The sequence below is a fragment of the Mycetomoellerius zeteki genome, unplaced genomic scaffold (genome assembly GCF_001594055.1).
Source record: "Mycetomoellerius zeteki isolate Tzet28-1 unplaced genomic scaffold, Tzet1.0 scaffold285, whole genome shotgun sequence".
NCBI lineage: Eukaryota > Metazoa > Arthropoda > Insecta > Hymenoptera > Formicidae > Mycetomoellerius > Mycetomoellerius zeteki.
In genome coordinates, this window is record NW_017257266.1 from 362,090 (window position 1) to 385,062 (window position 22,973).

Here is a 22,973-nt window from a genome sequence, read left to right on the forward strand (position 1 = left end):
TACGACTCGATCTCGGAAAGTTCTTCTCTCAACGAGATCGTCGTCTCGCCGAGAACTCCACGGCTGGTATCGAGACCCCTTCTGCGCCTTCGTCACCTTTCGTTCTTTCCTCACGAAGTCAGTCGTTTCGCACAGAAATTGAGTTGCCGTGACAACGCGGTCGGCCGCGCTTTTGTGCGAGAAGCTGAGACGTCAGATGAAAGGACGAGTATATCCGGACAACAAGAAGGTGCGACGTGAGGGTGTCAGCAGTCCACCAAATAAAAACATCTACTCTTCTTCTGGACGGATATAAGTTTATTATTTCACATCACGTGGAAATTACAAATTACATTCTTTAACAATTAAATGCTTTTTTTAGGGAGTAGCAAAAATGTACGACGTGACGAAATTACGCAATTAATTAATCCTAATTGATATTCGCTCCAAAATTTTCTTAACTGATATATTCCGCAGGTCTATGAGTTAAATTATGTAAGTATGGTTACACTGAATTTAAGTATGTTTACACTCTGAAAGAAATTAAATTTTAATAAATATTTGTTTGAATAGTTTTAAGTAAATATTTATTAAATGTAAACATATATTTATTTGATACAAAAACCATTATCAATTCAATTATTATTTTTTTTATTGAGTAAATATTTATTTACTGTAAGTAAAAAAAATGTTCACTTAATATTATTTTAAAAAATATGCATTAAGATTTAGTAAATTTTTTTCAGTATACTTAAAGTTAACGTAATTGAATGATTTTTTTATTTTGAAAGTAAAATGCAAGGAATAAGATTATGTAATTTAATGTTTCACCGGCCATGTGCAATTTTCTCCTTCGTTTGCAATCTAGATTCTTCGAACTTTAGTACAAAATCCTCTTTGCACAAAGACACTTTGTATATCAGCGGCGACATTGATTACACAATTTTTCACAAAGCAATTAAAAAAAATGTTCCCGATTCGCGAATACTAATTAGGATTAAAGTAATGATGTCGTTTTCCTTTTCGAATTACGACCGACAATGATCATGTAATTTATATTCTTCCCATTCTGATGAAGTTTTCGTGATCTTCGCTTCTCTGTTACAGCCGGTGCCGAGGCCACGATTGATTGATAGGCTGGTGATCGACGGGCACGTAATACCCAATGAGGTCCTCTTCACCGCACCGACGCCAGACAACCTGCAATATCCAACCCTCGTATTCTCCGACAATCTGAAAGTCGTCATCAGTTTTTCGAAGTCGCAAAATAAAGGTGATGATCATCGCTCATCCACCCTACGTTTCAATCATTCAGGAAACAGATTTTGGGCCGTTGATTCGATTCATAGGGCGATAACATACAATCCAATCAAAAATACTATCGTTAGAGATTGTTGCAATTGTGTGCTATTATTACGCGTTATTACGCATATATAATAGGCAAGAAGGCTTTGTGTGTAATAAAGCATTCATGTTCAGCTAAAAGGGGCTTGTCTGTGTTGGGCAGCGCCAGAGATAGATCCATGCATATTGTATTTCGATGACTAATTGATAGTCCAATTTTCAGTCTACGTTCAATCGAACACACTGGTAGGCGATGCGACTCACACGGACGGAGTGGTGTTGGCGGAAATAGTGAAGGGGAACATTCCGGTGCGCAACGGCGTCGTTCATCTGATAGCACGACCGCTCATGGTCGTCGACAACACCGTGAGGGGTTTCCTAGAGGTCAGTGCACAATCATCCGTTCTCAGTTTAATCCATGAGCATCCGTACAAAGTTACCGTTGATGTTTACATTCGATCGCCACGGTTATCATGTGAATTTCTGATACGCTCTGGCGGTCGAATTATAAATGCTGAAATTAGTAATTCTTTGATCAGAGATATTACATTAATTCAATCAATTTATTTACGGAATCATTTTGCGTAAAATGAATTCTGCGGCAATTAGCGCGTTAATCGATAATATCGTTTGACTCTCAATTATTAGAAGTTGAGAATAATGAAAATAATGTTGGTCAGTTTAATAGACAGCACAAATGTAATGAATTATAATGTGCACGGTGCGTCATGATGTCGCATCATGTTGGGATCGCGCGGCCTCATCATCGTCATTTTGCCAGTATTCATTAAAGTGATTTACGTTGAAACACGGCTGCATTTTGTCAAAATGAATTGTTAAATACTATAAAGGATTATAGAGTTTTAATGTATATGTTTGATTTTAGAGAACCACTAGCTATAGCTATCGCTATTTTTTTCCGATATTTTAAACTAAAGCGATTTACATCGCATTCGATCAGATAATAATATATACATATTAATCCTCATCCATAACAAAATTAATAATTTCGTCTTATGCATTAAATATAAATTCAAACATAATTCCAACGTGTATAAGGAATATTATTTTAGCATTTTACGATGCAGATGTAAACAGATTTGCATTTAGAAAAAAAAAGCAATGCTATCTTCATATTTCGCGATGCAAATATACTCCTACATTTGCATTCCGAACAGCGGCATATTTGTTTTTTTAAAAATGCGTAAGCGTATTATATTTGATTATTTTTCCGCGATATTATCTTTTATATTTCTCGATGAAAAGATAAAAATTCGGATGTCGTTGTAAATTGTTAAAAATCCGAATATAGAAAAATCACCGAGTGATTAAAAATTTAGTAGATTTTCAAATGTACCGAGGTATTGACCTGAAAAATACTTATAATACGCGTTAAAGCCCCATGAAATATCCCCTCGCTAAAATTCATCGAGCTTTCCGTGAGTCTTCAATCATTCGCAAAATCCAGTTAATGCAAACGACACGTACGTGCGGCGAAAAAGCGACGACAATTGACCTGGAAAGCCGTCTACTCGTAAAAGCATTGTGACCACGGTTTATACGAGCCGCGAACTCCGAAGAAAAAGTCGAAATTTATAACTTCGTTTAGACCTCCTTACCTCCGGAGCTCTTTGCGGAATTGAAGGCGGGCCTTTGTTTCGAACTCGTTCCTCTCGGAGTCCCATTCACGCTGGCTGTAAACGCGCGACGACGCGATCCGTCACTGTCGAATTCGCGTTTTTTTTTTTCCCCCACGAGCCACATTTGATAGCTAGACACGAGAGCCTTCACGGTCGGCGAGTTGATTCTCCGTCTCGATTTCGTCGGCGAGGGGCGAGTCCTTTTTTCTTTCCGCGTCGCCCGCCTTTGAGCACGCAGCATGCAGCGCAGAGAAAACATCGCGATAATAATGAGAGACATAAAGCGTGATGAAACACGAGAAATTCCAAACGCGAACATCGCGGCGGATCTGTTATTTCAGAAATATATCCAACTCGAAACTCCGTAGTGCCAAGTTACACAACGTTCAAACTTCGGAGTCCGTGAGATAACATAAAGCGCATGATTAAATGTTGATACAAGAGCGACGTTCCAATTTTCGGCAAGAACAGAGATCGTTCGTCAAACGCGATGTTTATATTTGGTGTGAGGGGGTAACCACTTAATATAATCGTGGAACAGAGTCTCCGAAATCATTATAAAATTCATACGAAATCTCTATGTATAATCCGATATAATTACATATGGAACCACGAGAAATCATTGTATAATATAAAATAAAATCGTATATTTTACCAAATGACTTTATATGTAGTGAAAAAAATTATTTGTGATCAGATGAAATTATATGAAATCATATAATCTTTGGGACAATATTTCAGCTAGTACACTGAGAAAAAAATACTGTTGATTCAATTAAAGTCTATATTACGGGCTGTCACTAGCATAAGTGATTAATTTATGTATATTTTTATTGACCTAAAGACATAAATTATTATTTTAATAATCAAGGCCTTTATGTCAATAAAAATATATATGAATTAATTATTTATGTTAGTGACAGCCCGTAATATAGATTTTAATTGAATCAACAGCATTTTTTTCTCAATGTAGTTACCCCCTCGATCTTGCGCGCGCACGATTCCAAAGTAGACGAACGGAAAGAAAGCATTTATTTTTTCGCGTGTCCGCTTTAGATGTCTCTTTAGATATTCCATGGAAGCAGCGAAGAGCCGAGATAATAATCCATGCGCATATCTCGGAAACAAAGAGCACGACGCGAGTTACAACGCGAGAATGCAGATCTCGCAGTGCACGCCGTGCGATGTGCACACATATTCGCGATAAATCGCGGTGCTGAGACGAAAGCACATATACAAGACACACACGCGACACACACACACATACATCTCGAATCCGTGGAAATTTCTGCGCGGTTGCTTCATCTCGACGAGGCGACGCGACGCGACGCGACGCGACGCCTGGCGTCTATTACGAATTCAGACCGCGCGATGCATTAGAGGGACATTAGTATTCGCAGTCTCGATACGTATATCCCGACGTGACGTGTTTCGTGGAACCCGTAACGCCGACCTCAAAGGATCCGCGTCTCGCTCTCGGCATTGTACGTGGACCGTAGGGATGATAACGCATCGTCTCCGTTGCCCCCTCGCAGTAATCGCTTCCGTCGTCGTAACCGCTTGCGTCGTCGAGTACCATCGAGTACGCACACGTACATTCCGTAGCATTACGTGTTATTCAACCATGAGCAGCGCGAGAGCCGACTTGAATGAGCCAATTGCGAGTCACTAAGAAGGCGCATTTTCGCCCCGTGGTTTGCGGCTCTCGCTAAGAGTTGTCCCTTCGTGTATTTCATCTTTTTTAGAGGATATTGAGATTCTCAATTTGGAGGGATAAATGTTATAATTTATTTAATAATTTTAATTAGCGAATGTCTTATGAAAGGACTAATCATATGGAAAAATAAATTAGGTTTTACATACAATAATGTGGCTTATAATGGAATGAATAAAAGATGTTATATTAAATACAAAGCTCAGTAATAGATAGTTTTTGATTATGGTGTGTCAAAGGTGCCCTGTGAAGCACAACTTTTATCTTTGATACACCATAGCTCAAAAACTATCTATTATCGAGCCTTGTGTCTAACATCTTTTGTTCGCCACATTATATAAGCTACATTACATAAAATTACCTAAATATGACTGGAAATTTACAATTTCCAATAAATTCCCAATCATATTTAAGTAATTTAAATAATTTTCCAGTCATAAACATGTAATTTCCATGTAAAATTACATGCATTTTTTTCAGTGTAACTCGTTTCCATTAGAACCTATTTTCTATATAATTAGTGATGGGTCTACTAATTATATGGTAAACTAGATCCCAATAAAATGAGTTAGTTTTTATATAATAGCTTATAATTTGATAAAAAAGATAAAAAAAATAGCTTTGATGCATCAAGCTCAAAAATTATTGAACTATGCCTCCTAGTGGCGAAAAATGGAATTACTATCAAATTTTTCTTGGCAAAACATTCTCAGTTAGATTAATGAAATAATAGCTGAATATTTGATGGGCTGCGGTGATTCAAGTTATACAAACTTCTTTTACTGGACATTACAGTAGCCAGTCCGACCCTCTAAAGGTTAAAGACGTGTAAAGAAGCATCCGCAATTTGTACCACGGGCGAAAGCATCGACGTCTTCGCATCGAAATAAACGACGTGTTTGTACTCGCTGGGAAGTGGGCAGAAATGGGAAAGAGAACGAACTTTATGACGATCATAAAGATTCTATCCTACCAGGCGCCCTCGTGTATTATAATGATTCTGATCTCAGCGAATTCGCAACCGTTTTAGTACGCGGAGTTTACACGGAGCACGTGCGCGTGCCCGAAATAGCTCGTGATAATGTAACGAACCAATTATACACGATAGGGCTCCTGCAATGAAACGCGTTGTAATTCAAGTTTTTGGACCATCACACGTTAGAGCTTAAGGGGATCCTAAAGCGAAGCTCGAATGAAATCACCAGAGATCGCTGTTTTTTCAGCGCATCGACATGTCGTTATATATTACCACGTACACATACATATAAATTTTCTAACTAACTAATCTTTCGTATTAAGTATCTAAACCTAATTCTAAGTACTCAACATTGGTTGTTCATGTAATCCCTAGTTCAAACCGAGCTAATTTTATAGGTACAAAGTACAAAACTTTTATATAAAGCAAATATTGTTACGAGTCGACGCCAGAAGCCGATAAAAACCGTAATTTTCCAACTTTTTTTCATTTTTCACACAAAGTCAACCAATTTGGGCTACGTTATCGCTTATATTTTAATTGTGGAGAATTTTTAATTCTGCAAAGGCAGTTAGACAAATACTTATTTGAAAAATAATCGGTCAAACAGCACGACTTTAGGATCCCCTTGAGATAAGAGTTAATTTTGAAGACTCTCGGAACGCGTAACATTCTAGGAAAGATTCCCAGATTCTTGGAACTCAAAAAATTCATCTTAAAATATTGTAATACCTTATCTTTGAATATTTTAATGGCAAAAAGGATAAGTTGAAATTTAAAATGAAATGTGTAATAAACCAAATAACAAAATAAGAATGCTTTAAAAATGAAATAAAATCAATAGAGCATCGGTATCATTATTGTTTTGACTAAATTTGATATTTCATTTTTTACTAATTCTATCTCTTTGGTTTTTCTATTACTTGGTTTATTAACCTTCTTTTTGTTTCATTTGCTTCGTTCACGTAAATTTTGTATTGATATACAAAATGCAGCCGAAAGGAAACGCAAAAGTATAAATAAAATCCATCACAAATAAATAAATTTTATTCAATCGAATACGTACGATAATGCATCTTTTGATGAGGCCGCCGTTACGACGTATCGAATATCCCTCCATGGAGAGGTGATACACTTACATAATATATTCTGCTAATCATTTTTTACATTGAACAGCGACACGAGCCGAAAACACCGCTATTTACAGGAAACACACTCGTCCCTGCAATACACGTACAGCAATTATAACTTATATACTGGATATACTTAAGCGCAATTACTCCACTTCCGATAACAGCGTCATCGCTCGGATGGCAGAAACCTGTTAATCACAGGTGCAAGAATAACGAGTCAATTAGTTCAAGCTACTTTATTTAAGACACTAACAATTTCATTACTCGTGCAGGTGGCACCCTTCAAGCACAACTACTACAACTACAACTAGGTCACAGTATCACTCTCTTCACAAGAATGCCTTCTTGTCAAGACAGTTTATCCGATATTTACTTAATTCGTCATGGTGTCTCGATGTCGGTATCGCGGCATTGTAGGATGATGTTAATTAAAAGTCAGTCATATACATTTATATTGGCTTTTCATATTATCATAAACTCGCAAATCTTTAATGCTTGGATATTAAAGTTTTCTATTTTAAATGCGTCTAATTTTAAATAAATTTGACGTCTAGATCTTATGTTTGCGATTAATAAATTATTGAATTTTTTATGTTTATAAATACTTTGTATAAATGTGTCAACTCTAAACGAGCTGATCTGTCTGAAGACTCTGTCGTAAATGTCGTCACGTAAATATCAGAAATATGGATCGGTAAATATTCGAAATACAGATTTAAGAAATAGAATTCGGCGTCTTGTAATATATATGAAATCCGAATTCAATATTGCAGTCGCGACGTTGTTTGATGATACACAATCTCTACACGATTGGTTTTTAGTTAACATCGTCCCACTGTGCAAAGATGTTCTCGATGCAGCTCCATCTTTTCCGATGGAAACACATCGACGCGTTCACCGTCACTCCCTCGAGACGCTTCTCATTCACCGTCGGACGAGCTGTTCCACTTCTCGATGGTAAATCGAGAAAAACGTCGTTGAAACATTATTTCACTCCACGATATATACTGTCACACGTATGCCTACATGAACGATCGGAACACACGACTTCGTTCTACGTACAACAAGCGCATCCATCCCGCGGCCTCGCCTCTTGCAATACGTGCCACATTATCTATGTGCGTGTATACAGGGTGACGCGCGCGAACGAGGGTACGTTCACGGCATAATTACGGCTTCGTTGAAACGCGGAGGATAATAGAGAAATCTGAGGACTGAGATAGATCGCACGAATCAAAGCGCACGCGACTAAAAAACACACTTTCGCATCTGCTAACGTGATTTCCTTTCTTATCGATTATCCTCTTCACTCTCAGCGATAAACGAAGCCGTAGGGTCTGTTTTCTATAACTGAACAGTGTACACTTTTGGAAAAATGTTACCTGTGTTAAGTGTCTTAAGATAAAATAGGTTTGATTTTTGTTGAAGCGAGAAAGAAAACTCTCGTCTGGTGCAGGAATAAAAAACAGGCCCCCGTTATTGCTTGAAAATAGACATGATCGCGCGGACCACCCCGAGTACACCCTCTATGTGTGTGTCACATATGTATAATATATATATATATATTGTATATATATCGTATATATAGGAACGTTTTGTACACAGGACAGGAATGGAATGTTCACGTGACAGCTGTTGTCACATGCGATATCGACTGTTTTTCAGCAATGATCCTCGGCACGTCTCGCCTACTGTCTGCACCAGACCCTCTTGGCTTGGATCAAAGGCAACGGGACTTTTCCTAGCAGGAAACGTCCCGACCGATTACGTCCGATGCATTAGTCGGACTCGCGGCGACCTTTGATCCAAGGAGCCCATGTATGTTGTGTATTTGTGTTCGAAAGACGTCCCGATCGTCGATGACAGCCGCCGAAATAACGGAGATGATAAAGATAAATAAAATATTTTCAAGCACTCTGAACGGCGTTAATATGGACGAAGTTAAAACTGGAAATCCATAACTACGTGACTTCTTAAATTCTAGCTTTGAAGGAACGAACGTTAAAATAAATTATACTCCGAGTATTTTCCGAAGCTTTTGAGAGCCTCGGTTTCTCTGGGGCGTGTAATTATCGGATCCTTGGATTGCAACAGACACCGTACTCGTTAAATGAGTTAGCACGACGATCGCGGTGTAATCAAAGGACTCGGGTCGTCATCGGCGGTCGGCGTAGTTGCGCGAAGTACTAATCACTTACTTCCAGGTTCACTCGCATAGACACTGAGAACGAGAACAGGCAGGAAAACTCGATAAATGAAAGACAGCAAAGACAAAGTGCCGATTGGTGTGTAGGGGAGCACAGAATTCCATGTTCTGCCATCACTGCACCGCGCGCCTCGTGTGTCTCACACCGCAGACCTCTCGCCGCCTCTTCCCGCAGACTTCCCCTGTCTTTGATCTTTGACTGTGCTCTCTTGCCTTTTGATTTACACTTCTCTGTGAAAGGCGGACAACACGTCTCACACGTGCCGGACCATAATTAAACATAATTATACCCGTTACATGCCGGGTACATTTAAAATCCTGTGTGGACATCTGGACGTTTCAGAAAGAAGCTATTCCGTTTTTCCCTTTTCCGGTCGCTGGAAGCGGTCCAGAACCGCCGGGAACCGCCGAGTAGCTTCTCTCTCAAACTTTCTTTAACACGATTTCGTTCATCCGATAACTGAATCAAACTGGAACTCGCGCACAATCTTGATGTCTCGGCCACTACATCATCGCCGGAAGCAGGAACGGGAGTCGCGTGACGCTTGATCTTTAGAGCGCGCGTATCGCTAATTAAAAAATAAATATATGTTTGTGAAATTTTAGTGATAAATGAAACGGATAGTCAAAGAACAAGAAATCATACTTTTAAACAAATTTGTATGACATTTATTTACAATAATTTTGCGCTGTTCATCAGATACGCTTGATTTACAGATATATGTACGAATAACACTTGATTCACGTGTCATCGGTCGCGACATGAATATACTATTATCTCATTTATCCATCCACTTCATATTTCGCTCGCGAGACGGAGTCGGTCGTTCGTCCTTCCGTTCCGTGCTTCCGCTCATAATAATAATGCCACCGATTGTCACATATATATATACAACAGTACATCTGTATATAATGGATATATACGTGCACATTATATTATATATATACACATATATATATATACCCACCACATCGAGAATTCGAGGTGCTCTACCCCGGCGTTATCTCGCGCTTTGAATCTCGTTGCGACCCCTTCTCTCGCCTGTATCCACACAGCGAACTTGCTCACCTTGCTACTTTGGCAAGCATCTTATGCTCATAGAACCTCTGAGTCTATTCGCTCCTTGTACTTTGCTGAGTTGCGAATAGCCCCCCCTCCTCCCGACCTCCGTTCTACGCCCCCAACTTGCATTGTTCACGTCACCCCGAAAGTTACACGCTCTTTCGCGCGTACGTATTTGTACATACACGTACACGCAAGGTGATCGAGACGCTACACTACGCTGTAACAAAGAGTTTATTTCTCGTCGGGAGTCTGGAACATCGATTATCTATAGCAAATATATTATAAATACACCAGACCGATTTATCTATACTTTCTCTTGCATCGAACATCGAGACTCTTTCGAACGAAGCGTCAAAGGAGTTCCGTGCTTGACAGCCTTTAATTATGAATTTATTTTTAACCAATTCTCACACGAACGTTCCCTTTCAGTATTTCCTATAAATAATGAACCTTGCGAGAGTTTACCGATTTTCCTCGAGGCCCTAAAAAAGAAACTTCAAACTTACAATCTGCAAATAACGGAACTACTTTATTAATATTGATATTTTAAACACAATGAAGTATCGATCGCCTTGCACGTACATATCGAATTATCGAGTAATAATATTTGACACAGTACCAATCGTAAGGTATCTTTAAGATACAGATTTCACAGGTCAGTCTGTATTAAAAAAGCGAATTGATTAATTAATTATCGTAAGCTTCAATTGTTAAGAAAGTCGAAACGAATTATATTAATTGGTACGGGATTAAAAAATACTCGACTCCAAGAAATATTATCGTAAAATGATAAATATAGCGAAAACGAAAGCGAAACATTTAGTTATCGTAGCAATTTGAGTAATTATGTTCAGTAGAAAAGCAGCTTTGCAATTATTTTAGGTTTCCTTAATATAATTACACATTTAGATCCAGCAAGAAATTAAGCAAAAACTACACGGAAAAAAAGATTTGTTAAATCAATTACTAAAAATTTCACTGATTAGCAACTTACAACCGTAATTGCTATTTTTTTATGTTAAATTAGCAAAGTTGTACAGTTGAATAAAATTAGCGAGTATAGATAATCGTATTTGTTGTAATAGTACAGCAAATCTGTTAATACAGCAAAGAAACTTTCTACGAAAATCAAGATCCAATATATAGACCAAAATTTTTAACAAAACATCCCAATTTCAGCATGCAATATATTTTAAAAATATTTTTTTAAATTTATTTAATGTAAAAATATTAAATAAGTATTTAAAAAAATATATTTTTTAAATATTATTGTGTGCTGATTGGGATGCTAACTAAGATGGCACATTACTTTTGCTATTATAATAAAGAAAACTTGTTACATTAATAATTGTCATTGTAACAAAGAATTAGCTGAATTAGCATACTGATAATTGCTTACAGATATAATTTCTTTGTTAAACCATTAAATCTTTTTAATTATAGATGTTGAACTCGCACAGCAAGCTACAGCTTTGCTGAATCGCTCAATCTATTTTTTCCCGTGTAATTATATTGAAGAATCTTACAACAGTTGCAAAGCTACTTTTTCTGCTGAATGCAGCCAATGTTGATCGAAAAGAAGCGCAAATTTTTCTATCGGATATTTCTAATCTTAGTTCAACGTTTCTTTGAATGCGAGAAGATGCAGTCGAAGATACTTCTTCACGATGTCATTTCCGCCGAATGTCTAACTATCGCAATACAAACGTCCCCGATGTGATCGTTCCTCCGCGGTGACGCGAAAGTAAGTGAGCCGTCGCGATGAGCCCCCAATGTTGCTCCGCGAAATTCTCTTCTTCCGCGCGGAAAAAGGAAAATCAGAAGTCTCATGGAAAAAAGCGTCGCGGAAAGCGGTGCCCGGCAAAGTTGGTCGTTTATGAGCGCTTGCTGTACAGTCGCTTCGGCCGACAACTTTTCCCCCGACGTTAAATCTTTAAGCTCTCCCCCGCGTTTCTCGAAAAAGGGAGACCATCCTCGGATGGCAGAGGAGGGAAAAACGTGTTACGAGGTGTCGGAAAGTTTTACGTTGTCGAACGTGTTCGCGGTCGCCGTGGCTCTCCCTCGAGAACGAGACTGAAAGCTTTCGCTAGGCGAAGATACAACTTTAACCATTCGAACGCACGCTAAGCATCTCTCTCTTTTTCTTTCCAACGTACTTACGGAATATGTGGAAAAAATGCGATCGGCACATGGAATGATTATGGAAATTTTTGGATTCTTCGATCCTGCGAAATGTCTTTTCTTTAAAGACAAAAATCTTGTTATATAATATTATTATAAGTAGAAATTATTTTTTTCGGTCGAAATGGATTTTAGTGCTTAAATATTTTTGTGAATTATATACATATTTAATTCTGCAAATCACACGCCGAAATCTTTTCCGATCTTGAATAAATTATTCGCAAATTTATGATTCTCGTTAATATCTAGATTACTAACATTCTTATGAAGATATTTAGTAGCATAAAAATTTATTGTCAATTTAATAAAAAAAAAAAAGATTTCGGCGCGCAGTTTACAGAATCAGATATGTATATAAATTCACACAGAAATATTTAAGCACTAAGATGCACTTTGATCGAATATAGGATTTCTCTTTAATTATCATTTTAATTAATCGTCCATATCTAACTATATTAAACTTTATTGGACTGATTTTTATTGTGTGCATCTGTTATTTACTGTCAACGCTGTTGGATTTAAATACTCTCGCGATAATTGCATAAGAAAATGACTTCGTCAATGTGAGACGCCTCTGCGAGTTTTCAGCGCGACGAAAATGTTCTCCAAGACTCTAAGATCACACAGAACTTCGACGTTACGAATAATTTCATTTCCTTGTGCAGCTAAACAAAGGGAATCACGTTGTAAACGCAAGCGAAAAGCTCGCTAAACACTTTGAGATTACCAGCACCGGTTCGAAGAGGAGGGCTTTTAAGGATTCGCGCGGAACGGAATTCTCCTTTAAGAGAATGGGAACGATGCCGCGGAAAGCCTCGGCAGCGTGGCGTTCGCGGGAGTAGCGAGAGGCAGTCGGCAAAATTCCACAGGAGGGGTGAAGAAGCTTAGTAACTGTAATTCCTCGGGACGAGACACTAATCGGAAATTACGCAGAACAATTCCAGTTTCATGGCATCCGAGCCGCTTCGACCCGCGGCCGCCTGCGATCGTTTATGGCCGCCTCCTTCCTCGAGCCGATCGCCTTTGCACCTCTTCATCGCGACCGTAATCTTCCAGCAGCGTTACCAATCCCCTTCGTGTGGAGAAGTAAAATTTTTCCACTGAAAAATTGAAATAAAACGAGACCAAATTGGTTTCGTTCGCAAAAATGCCGTGCTCGATGTACCATAGGTCGACAACCATCGTGTCGAAGCCGCATCTTCCTATATCCAGGATATCCGAATATCTGAATATTTCAGACCGGAGTGCGAGAAAGAACCCGTCTGTATACGATCTCCTTGGGACTATATCGAATTTATAGAGATCTGTCAGTTCAACGAATGAAGAATTCAGACTTTAAGAAATTTTATAAATATTTAGAAGCTCGTATTACGAATTTCTGATTTTCAAAATCTTACAAAATTTTGACGCTTCAAAATTGACAAATAATGAATTTTTGAGACTCGAAAAAGTCAACGTTCTAAAATTAAAAAATTTCAGAGATAACGTTTAGTAACAGCCACGAATTTTATTAAAGAAGGAGAGAGAGAGAGAGAGAGAGAGAGAGAGAAAGATGAAAAATTTATTATTATTCAAACACTCTAAGAACACACAGAATGAGTGAACAAAAACAATCAAGCGTGAAAACGCAAAATAAGAAAAACTAATAAACAAATAGTGCAGGAATTTAGAAAAAGTATTACACGAAGGTGAATAAAATAAAATAAAATAAAATAAACAGAAGTGATAGAATGAGCAAGCAAAAGAGAAACGAAAACAGTAAGTAACATGATAGAAAAGCACCGAAAGAGAGAGAGAGAGAGAGAAAGTTTAAATGTGCAGAAAAATAAAAAAAACCACGTGGGAAATAATATAATCATTGATTTTTTTTTTACAGATCCTCTTAATTTTTTTCTCATTCGCTTTCTAACGAGAAAGTCACATAGCTACCTCTCTTGTGACACGTCGTAGTCGCACGTGCGCATTGCGTCTCCCTCGCAGCGTTAATTTGGCGGTTAAAGATTTCATCGTCGCGATGGAACATGTGCGGGCGGTTTCATTATGGCCTTCCGGTACAACGAGCCACTTCAAAACGGCCTACTTGCTCGTTCACGACGAAACTCAGGTACCCGTACTTGCTCATTGAATTATTGCGCTCCCATGGTTGCGCACACAGTTAGCGCATGGGATCAGTTTAGTTTGCAGCAAGCGAGCGTAACCGTTGAGCAAAAGCTACGTGGTAACGGGCTTTGACGTCGTCGAGGGTGGAGAAAGGAAGTGAGAATTAAGAATGAGGTAGATTCGACCCATTTTGCATGCTGAAAAAACTTTTTATCGGGTAAAGAAAAACTTACATATCTATCCCGTAAAATGTGTGCCGTGGAAAATTATTTTCTTAAAGCTGATATAGCTGATCGATTTAAAAAAATGTAATGACGTAAGTCAGCGCGCGAGAAGAATCTTATTACGACAAGCACCTAATATTCCAATTGGAAATTGGAAGGAGAAGAATGCAGTCTTGACAGATATAACTGGTGATTTTGCATATCTAAAAAGAATCCAAGATAATCGCGAGAAGACTCGTTCGCGAATGGTCACGTTCTCAAATTCATCAATTTCCGGGATCCTTCGTTCCTCTCGACAACCATCGGAATAATCAATATTCGTGCGAACATAATCCGCCTGTATTTCGCATTCGCGGAAATCTTCCGTTGCGACAATCGCAACAAATCTATGTTGTGACACTCTAATCGGTGACGTTATCGATTTCGTTATGCCGGGCATTGCATTCCGTTAAGTGTTTCGTTTCGGTGACGCCCTGTCAGCTCGTCAAATTGTCATTGCTGCGAAAGTGGGTCGCGCAGCTGTTGGATTTCCCGGGCCGCAAAATTCGCCAAGAAAGTCGCGATTTCTTCGGTCCTGTGAATAATAAAGAATCGACAGGAAGACACGAATGTACTCGGGATCCCGCGCAGCCGCTCCGGGTCACTCACCGCGTATAAATTCACCGGGACTCGCAGTCTCAGCACGATCGCCCGGAAAATTCGCTGAACGGACGTGTACTCGCTCGGTAATCCTCCGTGCAATTTCATATCCTCCATCTGAGATCGAGTAACGCACGCGTGATAACGTGAAATTATTCCACACGGCGGAACGGCTCTTTTGAATCACGGGATTATTTCCCTAATCTCCGCGCGCGAGAGGCGTGTATATAATTTTCTACAAAAGAAAATTACGATTGTTTGTGCTTCGCGCGCGGTGGTAATAAAGGTGGTAAATAAACGGCACAACACATTGAACGTGAGATATTAAAATAATGATACGATAAAACGGGAACTAGTTTTATTTGCTACATCCACTTTTCGAGATTGTAAAACGCGCACGCGAAATTATTCAAAGTTTCTTTATGCGCGGTTTTTGTAAGTCTCGCGGAATGACTTTTTCTAATCTCCGCGAGAAAGGTAGATATAATTATCTGTAATAAAATTGCGAACATTTATTCTTTTTCCGCGAGTAAAATATGGCGCCGTGGAATTAAGACCAATAAATGCAGGTATCAATGAGCAAGCGCGTAATGGATCACATATTTCGTCGTGGCGATAAAAAGGAATTAACGTGCCCATAAAATGCATCCCGTGTGTGAGCGTGAGAGTAATAAAAAATCCGGGCAATACATCTCAGCGCGCGGCACGAGAGATTTTCGCGAATGAGGCGACGATCGTCGAAATGGAACCACAAAGCGTTATCGACGAGAGGGAAAGTAATGGAAAATTGATCGGGTTTGATGACAGTCAGGTGTGAGCATAAACGACTCTCGCCGCGCGGTTATTATTTGATTCGGTCATATCGCAGATTAAAATGCACGTGCCATCGCATTAAGTACCCGGTATTTTTTTAAGCGTTCGCCACTGTTTTCCCTCATACATTCGAGATTGCGTCCTGAATTTATGATTCCGTTCCGACTAATACCGACGACGTAGTGCAAAAAAAAATTGAATAATCGACACGGTAAAGGTTTTATCGTGTTACGCAAACTTTTTAGATAACCCGTTACTATGTGCAAACATGTAACAAAAAATCTGTTGACACAAAGTGAACAAAAATCATGTTACATCGCGAAAACGAAGAAAATATTGATTTCACGTGCAGTGGAGAATGTTTTACGTTTTTTTCGCCTCCCCCCCTCTCGGGAAAAAATGGCAAAATATTTGTTCGAAATTTCAGAACGGTATTTTGACGCGGTCAACAAGGGCCATCGATTCTACATACTTTCGACGTAACCGTCTCCGATGAGAGACAAAAAAAAATAACGTAAAAATCGTCGCACGTTTGATACAACAAGCGATCCTTTAACATGTTATTGTTTAACCCAACCGCGCTCGAAATCGAATTACATCGGTCAAATGTATCGCGCACGTGCCTATATCCCGTGTCATTTTACAACAAGAGAGGAAATTAAAACCAAACGATGGTAGCCGATCGATATGAGAAGCGAAAATCGACATTCACGAATTGTTCGCTAATTGATTGCTCATTAGCATAAAAAAATAACGTTTCGAATGAAAATGAAGCACGTGAAAATGTCTGCAGGAAGCGTCAAAAATGTTAATATTAAAAAATAAAGCACTAGGAGTTGACGCAAAAAATGATGCGTATTTTCTTTAGAACATTTTGACAAGAGTATTTGAATGTTTTGGCTCCAGTTTGAGCCTTCATCAAACAATAAAAGAGTTATACTAATTTAATCATAGAATACCTGCGTCATCCGCATCTTACTTATGCTCGGTTCTACCAATGTAGATTAAGTTGATCTCAGTTTAACGTATTTTTCATCTTTCTCTAATTCTTATATAACTAGAAAAAAAAGGAGAGTTAGTTGAATCGAGATTAAAATTAAACTACGTTGATAGAAATAGTAAAATTAATTTTGTAGTACGTCATGTAGTGAATCTGGGACGAGCTATTTTGGATTTTCACGTGAAAATTTTTATTCGACAAAAAACATTCTACCAGAAATTACGAATTACAGGTGATAAAAATCTTATCAAAAGATCGGCTTAGTTTTTTTTATCGAAGAACAATAAGAGATCCGACAGACATTTTTGAATGCTTTAACACTCGAATTCTCGAAACCTTACTCACTTCTGCATTACCAGCCCCGTGGATTTAAACACCGTGCAGAGAAATCGCTGAGTAACAACGCATCTCCGAGAAATGGAGAGAAACCTTCTCGCATTTCAAATGGGATAACGCCGCGTCGCCGTGGCGCGTTTCACGCGTAATTCCCTTGAAAAGTTAAACCGGGACATATCCTGTGTGTGCATATTATATGCAGTATACGGGTGCATCTGACACGCGAGATGCGCGCAGCCCGAGAACGTGTCTACGCGCGGCTATGACAATCGCGGCGCAACCGGCCGACCGAGTTGACATTTTCGCGTTTTCCGGGTCCTCGTGTCGTAATTAATTATCGGTTCGTCGCGACCAAAATAGACAGCCGCTCACTCGAGCGGAATTTCGCGTGCCGACCAATATGACGGCCAGTGCGAATTCTGTCTTCGGCAGAAATTAGAAATCGACGTGTAATTCCACGCCGTCGACGTCAGCCGGGGTCGACCTGTTTCCGAACGCGTTTTAAACATTTCGTATTCGACTGCATTAATAATCATAATATATAATTAGGAAAAAGCTTTTAACCTTTAATTAGGTAGGTGGCTGTAATGTCCTACATATAATTATCTTAAAAATCTTGTTCCGTAAAAGAAAAAGAAAAAATATTGCCTAGAAGTCTTAAAGTTTATTTTTACATTCTTCTAATGCATAAGGATATAAGTAATATCAATTTAACTCTATTATTAAGAAATATAATTAGAAAATAAAATTTTTTTAGATGTTCTGAACACCCTACTTACTTACTTAAAGATTAAATAAAATTTAGGCCGGTATTCATGGTCGATTTTTATTTCAAAAACATCTTAAGTAATGTTTTAAGGTGCTGATATGCCTCTGTTATTGATTTATGATATTTTAAGATTGTACTTAAGAATTTTACATTAAAAGAACAATTTTATTAAAGTATCTAAAAATTTAAGTAAATACAGATTGTAAAATAATTTTGTTAAAATAATTATGTAAGAAACTCAAACATGATGAACGATGCTGTGAAAAATTTTGACATTCTAGTAATCAGTTTAAACATCCTACATAATTATCTTGATAGTCTAACAAAATTTATTTTCAGATCTGTATTTAGTTAAATTTTTGGATACTTCAACAAAATCTTTTATTTCTTCGTGTAAATAAGAATCGACTATGAATATTGATTTTATAGAAGTGGGAATTTTTCGGGATTACTTGAAGTTTAGGCAATCGCGTACACGATACTTATTCGTTCGGCAGTGAAACAAGACCATCATTTGCCTACTCATATTCAATATATGGAACTCGTCTGTATTTTATTATCACACTGCAGCAGACTGCGCAACTTGCGATATGATTTTACGAGAGTCGTAACGTAAACCGTCTGAAGATATGTCTTGCGATTGGTACTCAAACATCTGCAGAGATCGCACTTTACAGTATACTACCATCGATACTGCTCTCCTTATATTCATATCTCGCACTCCACAGATTACGCGATTGCATCCGTTTTTTTCGCGATCGAAATCGATTTAATCGATACAATTACGAGATGTAAAATTCCTGTGCAAAGACCATGCTCAACACATTCTCTTTTTTTTTGTATTGCATTTTTGTCGAGCCAGCAGCTGCATTGCTGGAATCTCTCGCGCAAACTGTGGAAATATGCGACGGTGTATCGTACCGGCGTAATTAACCCCCGACAATCGCTAATTAGCGACGAGTTTATCGTGTTCGTGTTTCGGCTGAATCGTATGACGTAATCGTTACCGCGTAATACGGTAACGACAGTGTCTGACGACCTAGTCGCGCGCGTTTATCCGAAATTACGCCGGTACTTGCGGCCGTGTAACTGAGAGAAATTGTGTGGTAAATATTTGCGCGTCATATATGTGGGAAACGCGTTGCGAGTTAATTGGCTACTAGTCCGTTTAGTAATAAGTTAACATCGGCGCATCACTTGCCGCAGTGCTAATAATAAAACTCATCTGTTCAAAGCGAACCTTCGATGATCAGTAATAATCACTTTACACTGTTAAATCTATAGTGTCAAATTTAACTTAACGTGAGTCGCCACTGCTCCTACTAAATATATCATTATTTTTTACCAAAACGAGATAGTTAAATTTGACACTATATCGTGTCAATTTGATACTATATAGTATCAAATTGACACTGTATAGTATCAAAAATAACCATTGTTTTAGTATAAAATAACGATATAATTAAGTTAAGTTAAATTTGACACTATAGATTTAACAGTGTACATCGTGATTATTGACGAAATTTCAAATAACTAACCAATTTAACAAATAAAAATTCTTGCATCTCCTATTGAATTTTATATTGAGCGTTTCCTGTTGAATTTTATTTTGAGTGTTTCCTGTTGAATTTTATTTTGAGCGTTTCATGAAAAATTAAAACAACGCGCTTCGCCGAAAATTTCTCTCGATTATAAAGCCTGATATACTTTTGTATATAGTACGACTTAAACATTTCCTTCTAATTTACAGGATGATTACGAAGGGTTACATAATTTCATTAAAACATTAACACTGGCCGCTCGTAATGCAGTTTGAATGTCCGAGCGTTAGAGCGTGGAACTCTAACGTATTTTTTTTCGAGTAGATTTAATGCATTATGCGACATTCGTGTCATCCTGTAACATAAGTTCTTCCAGCACCCGATAGCACACGTTGGATCCATCGATCAACCAGAAAGACACGATAAGACTCTATTCACCCTCGCCCCCGCGCTCCAGCTCTCTCACAACCAGCCCACCCTCTCGGCAGGAAATGACATGCTTACAGTGTCTCTTACAGCGAACGACCTAATTACAAGTTTACCTTTTTCTGTTTTCTGTTCGCTTCTTATGTTATGGACCGATCCTGGTTTCCGGTTTCTCTGTGCAGTCCTTCAAGGTAATTCGCCACCGCCTTTTTCTCTAGACTCTCTATTACCGCCTTTATCTCTCTTTCTACCGCTCTGAAACATTCATTCGGATCGCCGTTCACATCAATGTGTCACCATAATTGTACAGAATGTCTCTAAAAAGTTTTACGTATTGGCTTGCGGATTCATCGTAATAAATCTTCGTGCATCTGCGCATCAAAGAGCTCTTTTGACTTTTTAAAATCCGTACAAAGAGAATGCATTTTACATTTAAAAAAAAAAAGAACATTCTGTATGTTAATTGAAATGTGGATGAATGCGGATAAAGGTGAAATGAAAAGATACGAATTTCAAGTCTTTTTATATTCGTTACTTTGTGGTGATACATACATATACACATTACATACATCATCCACACGCTCACACACAATTCATCATTTTCAATCTCTTCATTTTTCGCAATACATTCTATTTCTATTCTCTGCTTTTCTTCCATCACCCTTTTCGTTGTCAGTCTCTTTTGATATTTCTCTCTCTCTCTCTCTCTCTCTCTCTCTCTCTCTCTCTCTCTCTCTGTCTCCATGAGCATTTCACTTCTCTTTGATAGTTTCATTTTTTCATATGCCTCTTCTCATGCGCCGCCATATCTTCTCGCTCATTGTCGTTATCTTCATTGCGTGCCGATGTCTGATCTCAATTCGCGCGAAACGTTTTTCGGGCTCGATGTAACGAAGGAAGTATTTACTCGCAAAGAGTGGAGAATGTTGCTCCCGGAGCTACGGGATGCTCCTATTTTGGCTCGCGTCGTACGAAAAGCCCATACTCATCCCTCGGAAGAGGAAGATGACGCTGAACTTCTTGCCGCGCGCGTATCTGGCGGGAAAAAAAGGGGGCAATGTATACCTTAACGTTCCATCGATCCGCGTTTCGCGTGCAACGTCGCCCATAAATGCAGACACTGGCGCGCATTACACGACGTCGCCAAGCTACTGCAAACTGCAAACCACCGTGAGAGCTTAATGCGCGCCTTTTCCGCGTCCGTCGTACACCGTACGCGCAAGTAGAGCAGCACGAGCGAGCGAAGAACGAGGGAGGCGGGCGCGTGCATGTGCCACGCCATGCCATGCCATGCCATGCACGCGCGTGTGCAAAGAAGAGAAGCACGCGAACTCTCGGAAGATGGAAGAGAGAAAAGAGAAGGGAGGAAAGAGAAGAGAAGAAACGCACAATGCGCGCGCCCGCACTTCACGCACACACACTCGCGAGCGTAGAGCGGCCGCTGACTTTGCATTTTGTAGTCGGTGTTTTTTATGCGTCCTATTGCCTCTCTTTTTCAGCACCCCTTCCGTCCACCCTCGACCCACATATACCTCCGCCCTACCTCACGCTTGACGCGCCCGGTACAAAAAAAAACCGTGTATTTTTTACCCTCCTTTTTTTGCACGACACCGCTATACGCCATCCAGCGCGATTTTTGAGGCCCTTTTCCACGGGACTGTTTACCTGCCGCTATTTACGATGCAAATCAAAGCGGGCCCCTTCCTTCTCTCTCTTTTTTATAGCGCAAAACAGCCGTCGGTCGATTAACGATTCAGGAAATCGGGTCGTTGAACCCTCGGCTTCTGTGCATTCTAATGAGGCTCTTGTCAGAAGCCTCTTCAGGAAAATTTACTCCTGGAAAAGCAAAGCTTTTTTTAGCAGAAATGTTGAGATTTTGTTAGAATATTCGTATAATGAATATTTAGTTATTGATTTTTATTTAATTTATAATTGATTTTGGAATTTCCAGAAATAAAGATTCGATTGAAATCGATATTTTAACATAAAATATCTCAAGGGGATGAAATAATTGAGAAAGTTACTTTTTCAAATCATTAAATAAGCTTTCTCTTCACAATTCCAAATTATCAAATTTTTTGATATAGGTATATATATGCGCTTTTTATAAATTTTCCTTCGGCGCATAAATCTGAGCAAATAAAATTATAAGTTGATGTAAAGATAGGAAATTTTTATCATCTCATAATCAACTCCAAAATTTCATTAGAAATACAATTTCAATTTATATAATAGATGATAGACATTTTATTGTTAGCGGATTTTTCTAAAGGTTTTTTGTCCGAAAATGAGACTTCGATTTTGTCGATGAGCCAAGATTCGAATTTGACCGACTTCGCAATGCGGCAAGCTGAAATTACGCGCGGACAATGTTCAATCGTGACCTTTTTACGTGCAGCTTGGTGGACTAATAACTTGGGTTAATGTTCGCGCCGCGGGTCACTCGTGTATCAGTTTAGAACGTGAGCAAAATGCGAAAGTAATGAGTTCGAGAACGATGACGCAACGCGATTTTGATGGGCATTTCTCAACAATCTCTAATTGAAACAAAACGCGTTTATCGTTTATTAGACAAAAAATACTGAAAAGATTGCTCTCACAAATGCAAAAAGCAGAAAAGTAATAGCTATTTTAAAAAAGTATTTCGAATCGTTATTAACAAAGTTTGATGAATTAATTAAAGGTTAAAAAATAACGTTTAAATTTTAATCTGTGAATAATTGCAATTATTTTGATAGAATTTCAATCTCGTGACTTAATTATTACATTGAAAAATATTAAATTTTAATAAATGTTTTTTAAATATTTATAAGTAAATATTTACTAAAAATGTACACAAATTTGATTCAAGAATCATTAATTTGATCTAACTATCTCTTTATTGAA

General features: G+C 38.5%; 1 protein-coding gene across 6 annotated transcripts in view; it reads left to right on the top strand.

Annotated features, from left to right (window-relative positions):
• Fas1 (fasciclin 1 Fas1 domain-containing) overlaps window positions 1-22,973 on the top strand; it is a 379,369-nt gene that overhangs the window by 259,422 nt on the left and 96,974 nt on the right. For 5 of the 6 annotated variants that reach the window (XM_018450497.1, XM_018450496.1, XM_018450501.1 and 2 more), the window contains exons 7-9: window positions 1,087-1,252; window positions 1,547-1,707; window positions 20,270-20,278. In XM_018450497.1, coding sequence (XP_018305999.1) covers window positions 1,087-1,252; window positions 1,547-1,707; window positions 20,270-20,278 — 336 coding nt within the window. The remainder of the gene's footprint in view (window positions 1-1,086; window positions 1,253-1,546; window positions 1,708-20,269; window positions 20,279-22,973) is intronic. The other variant, XM_018450499.1, reaches the window with a different exon arrangement.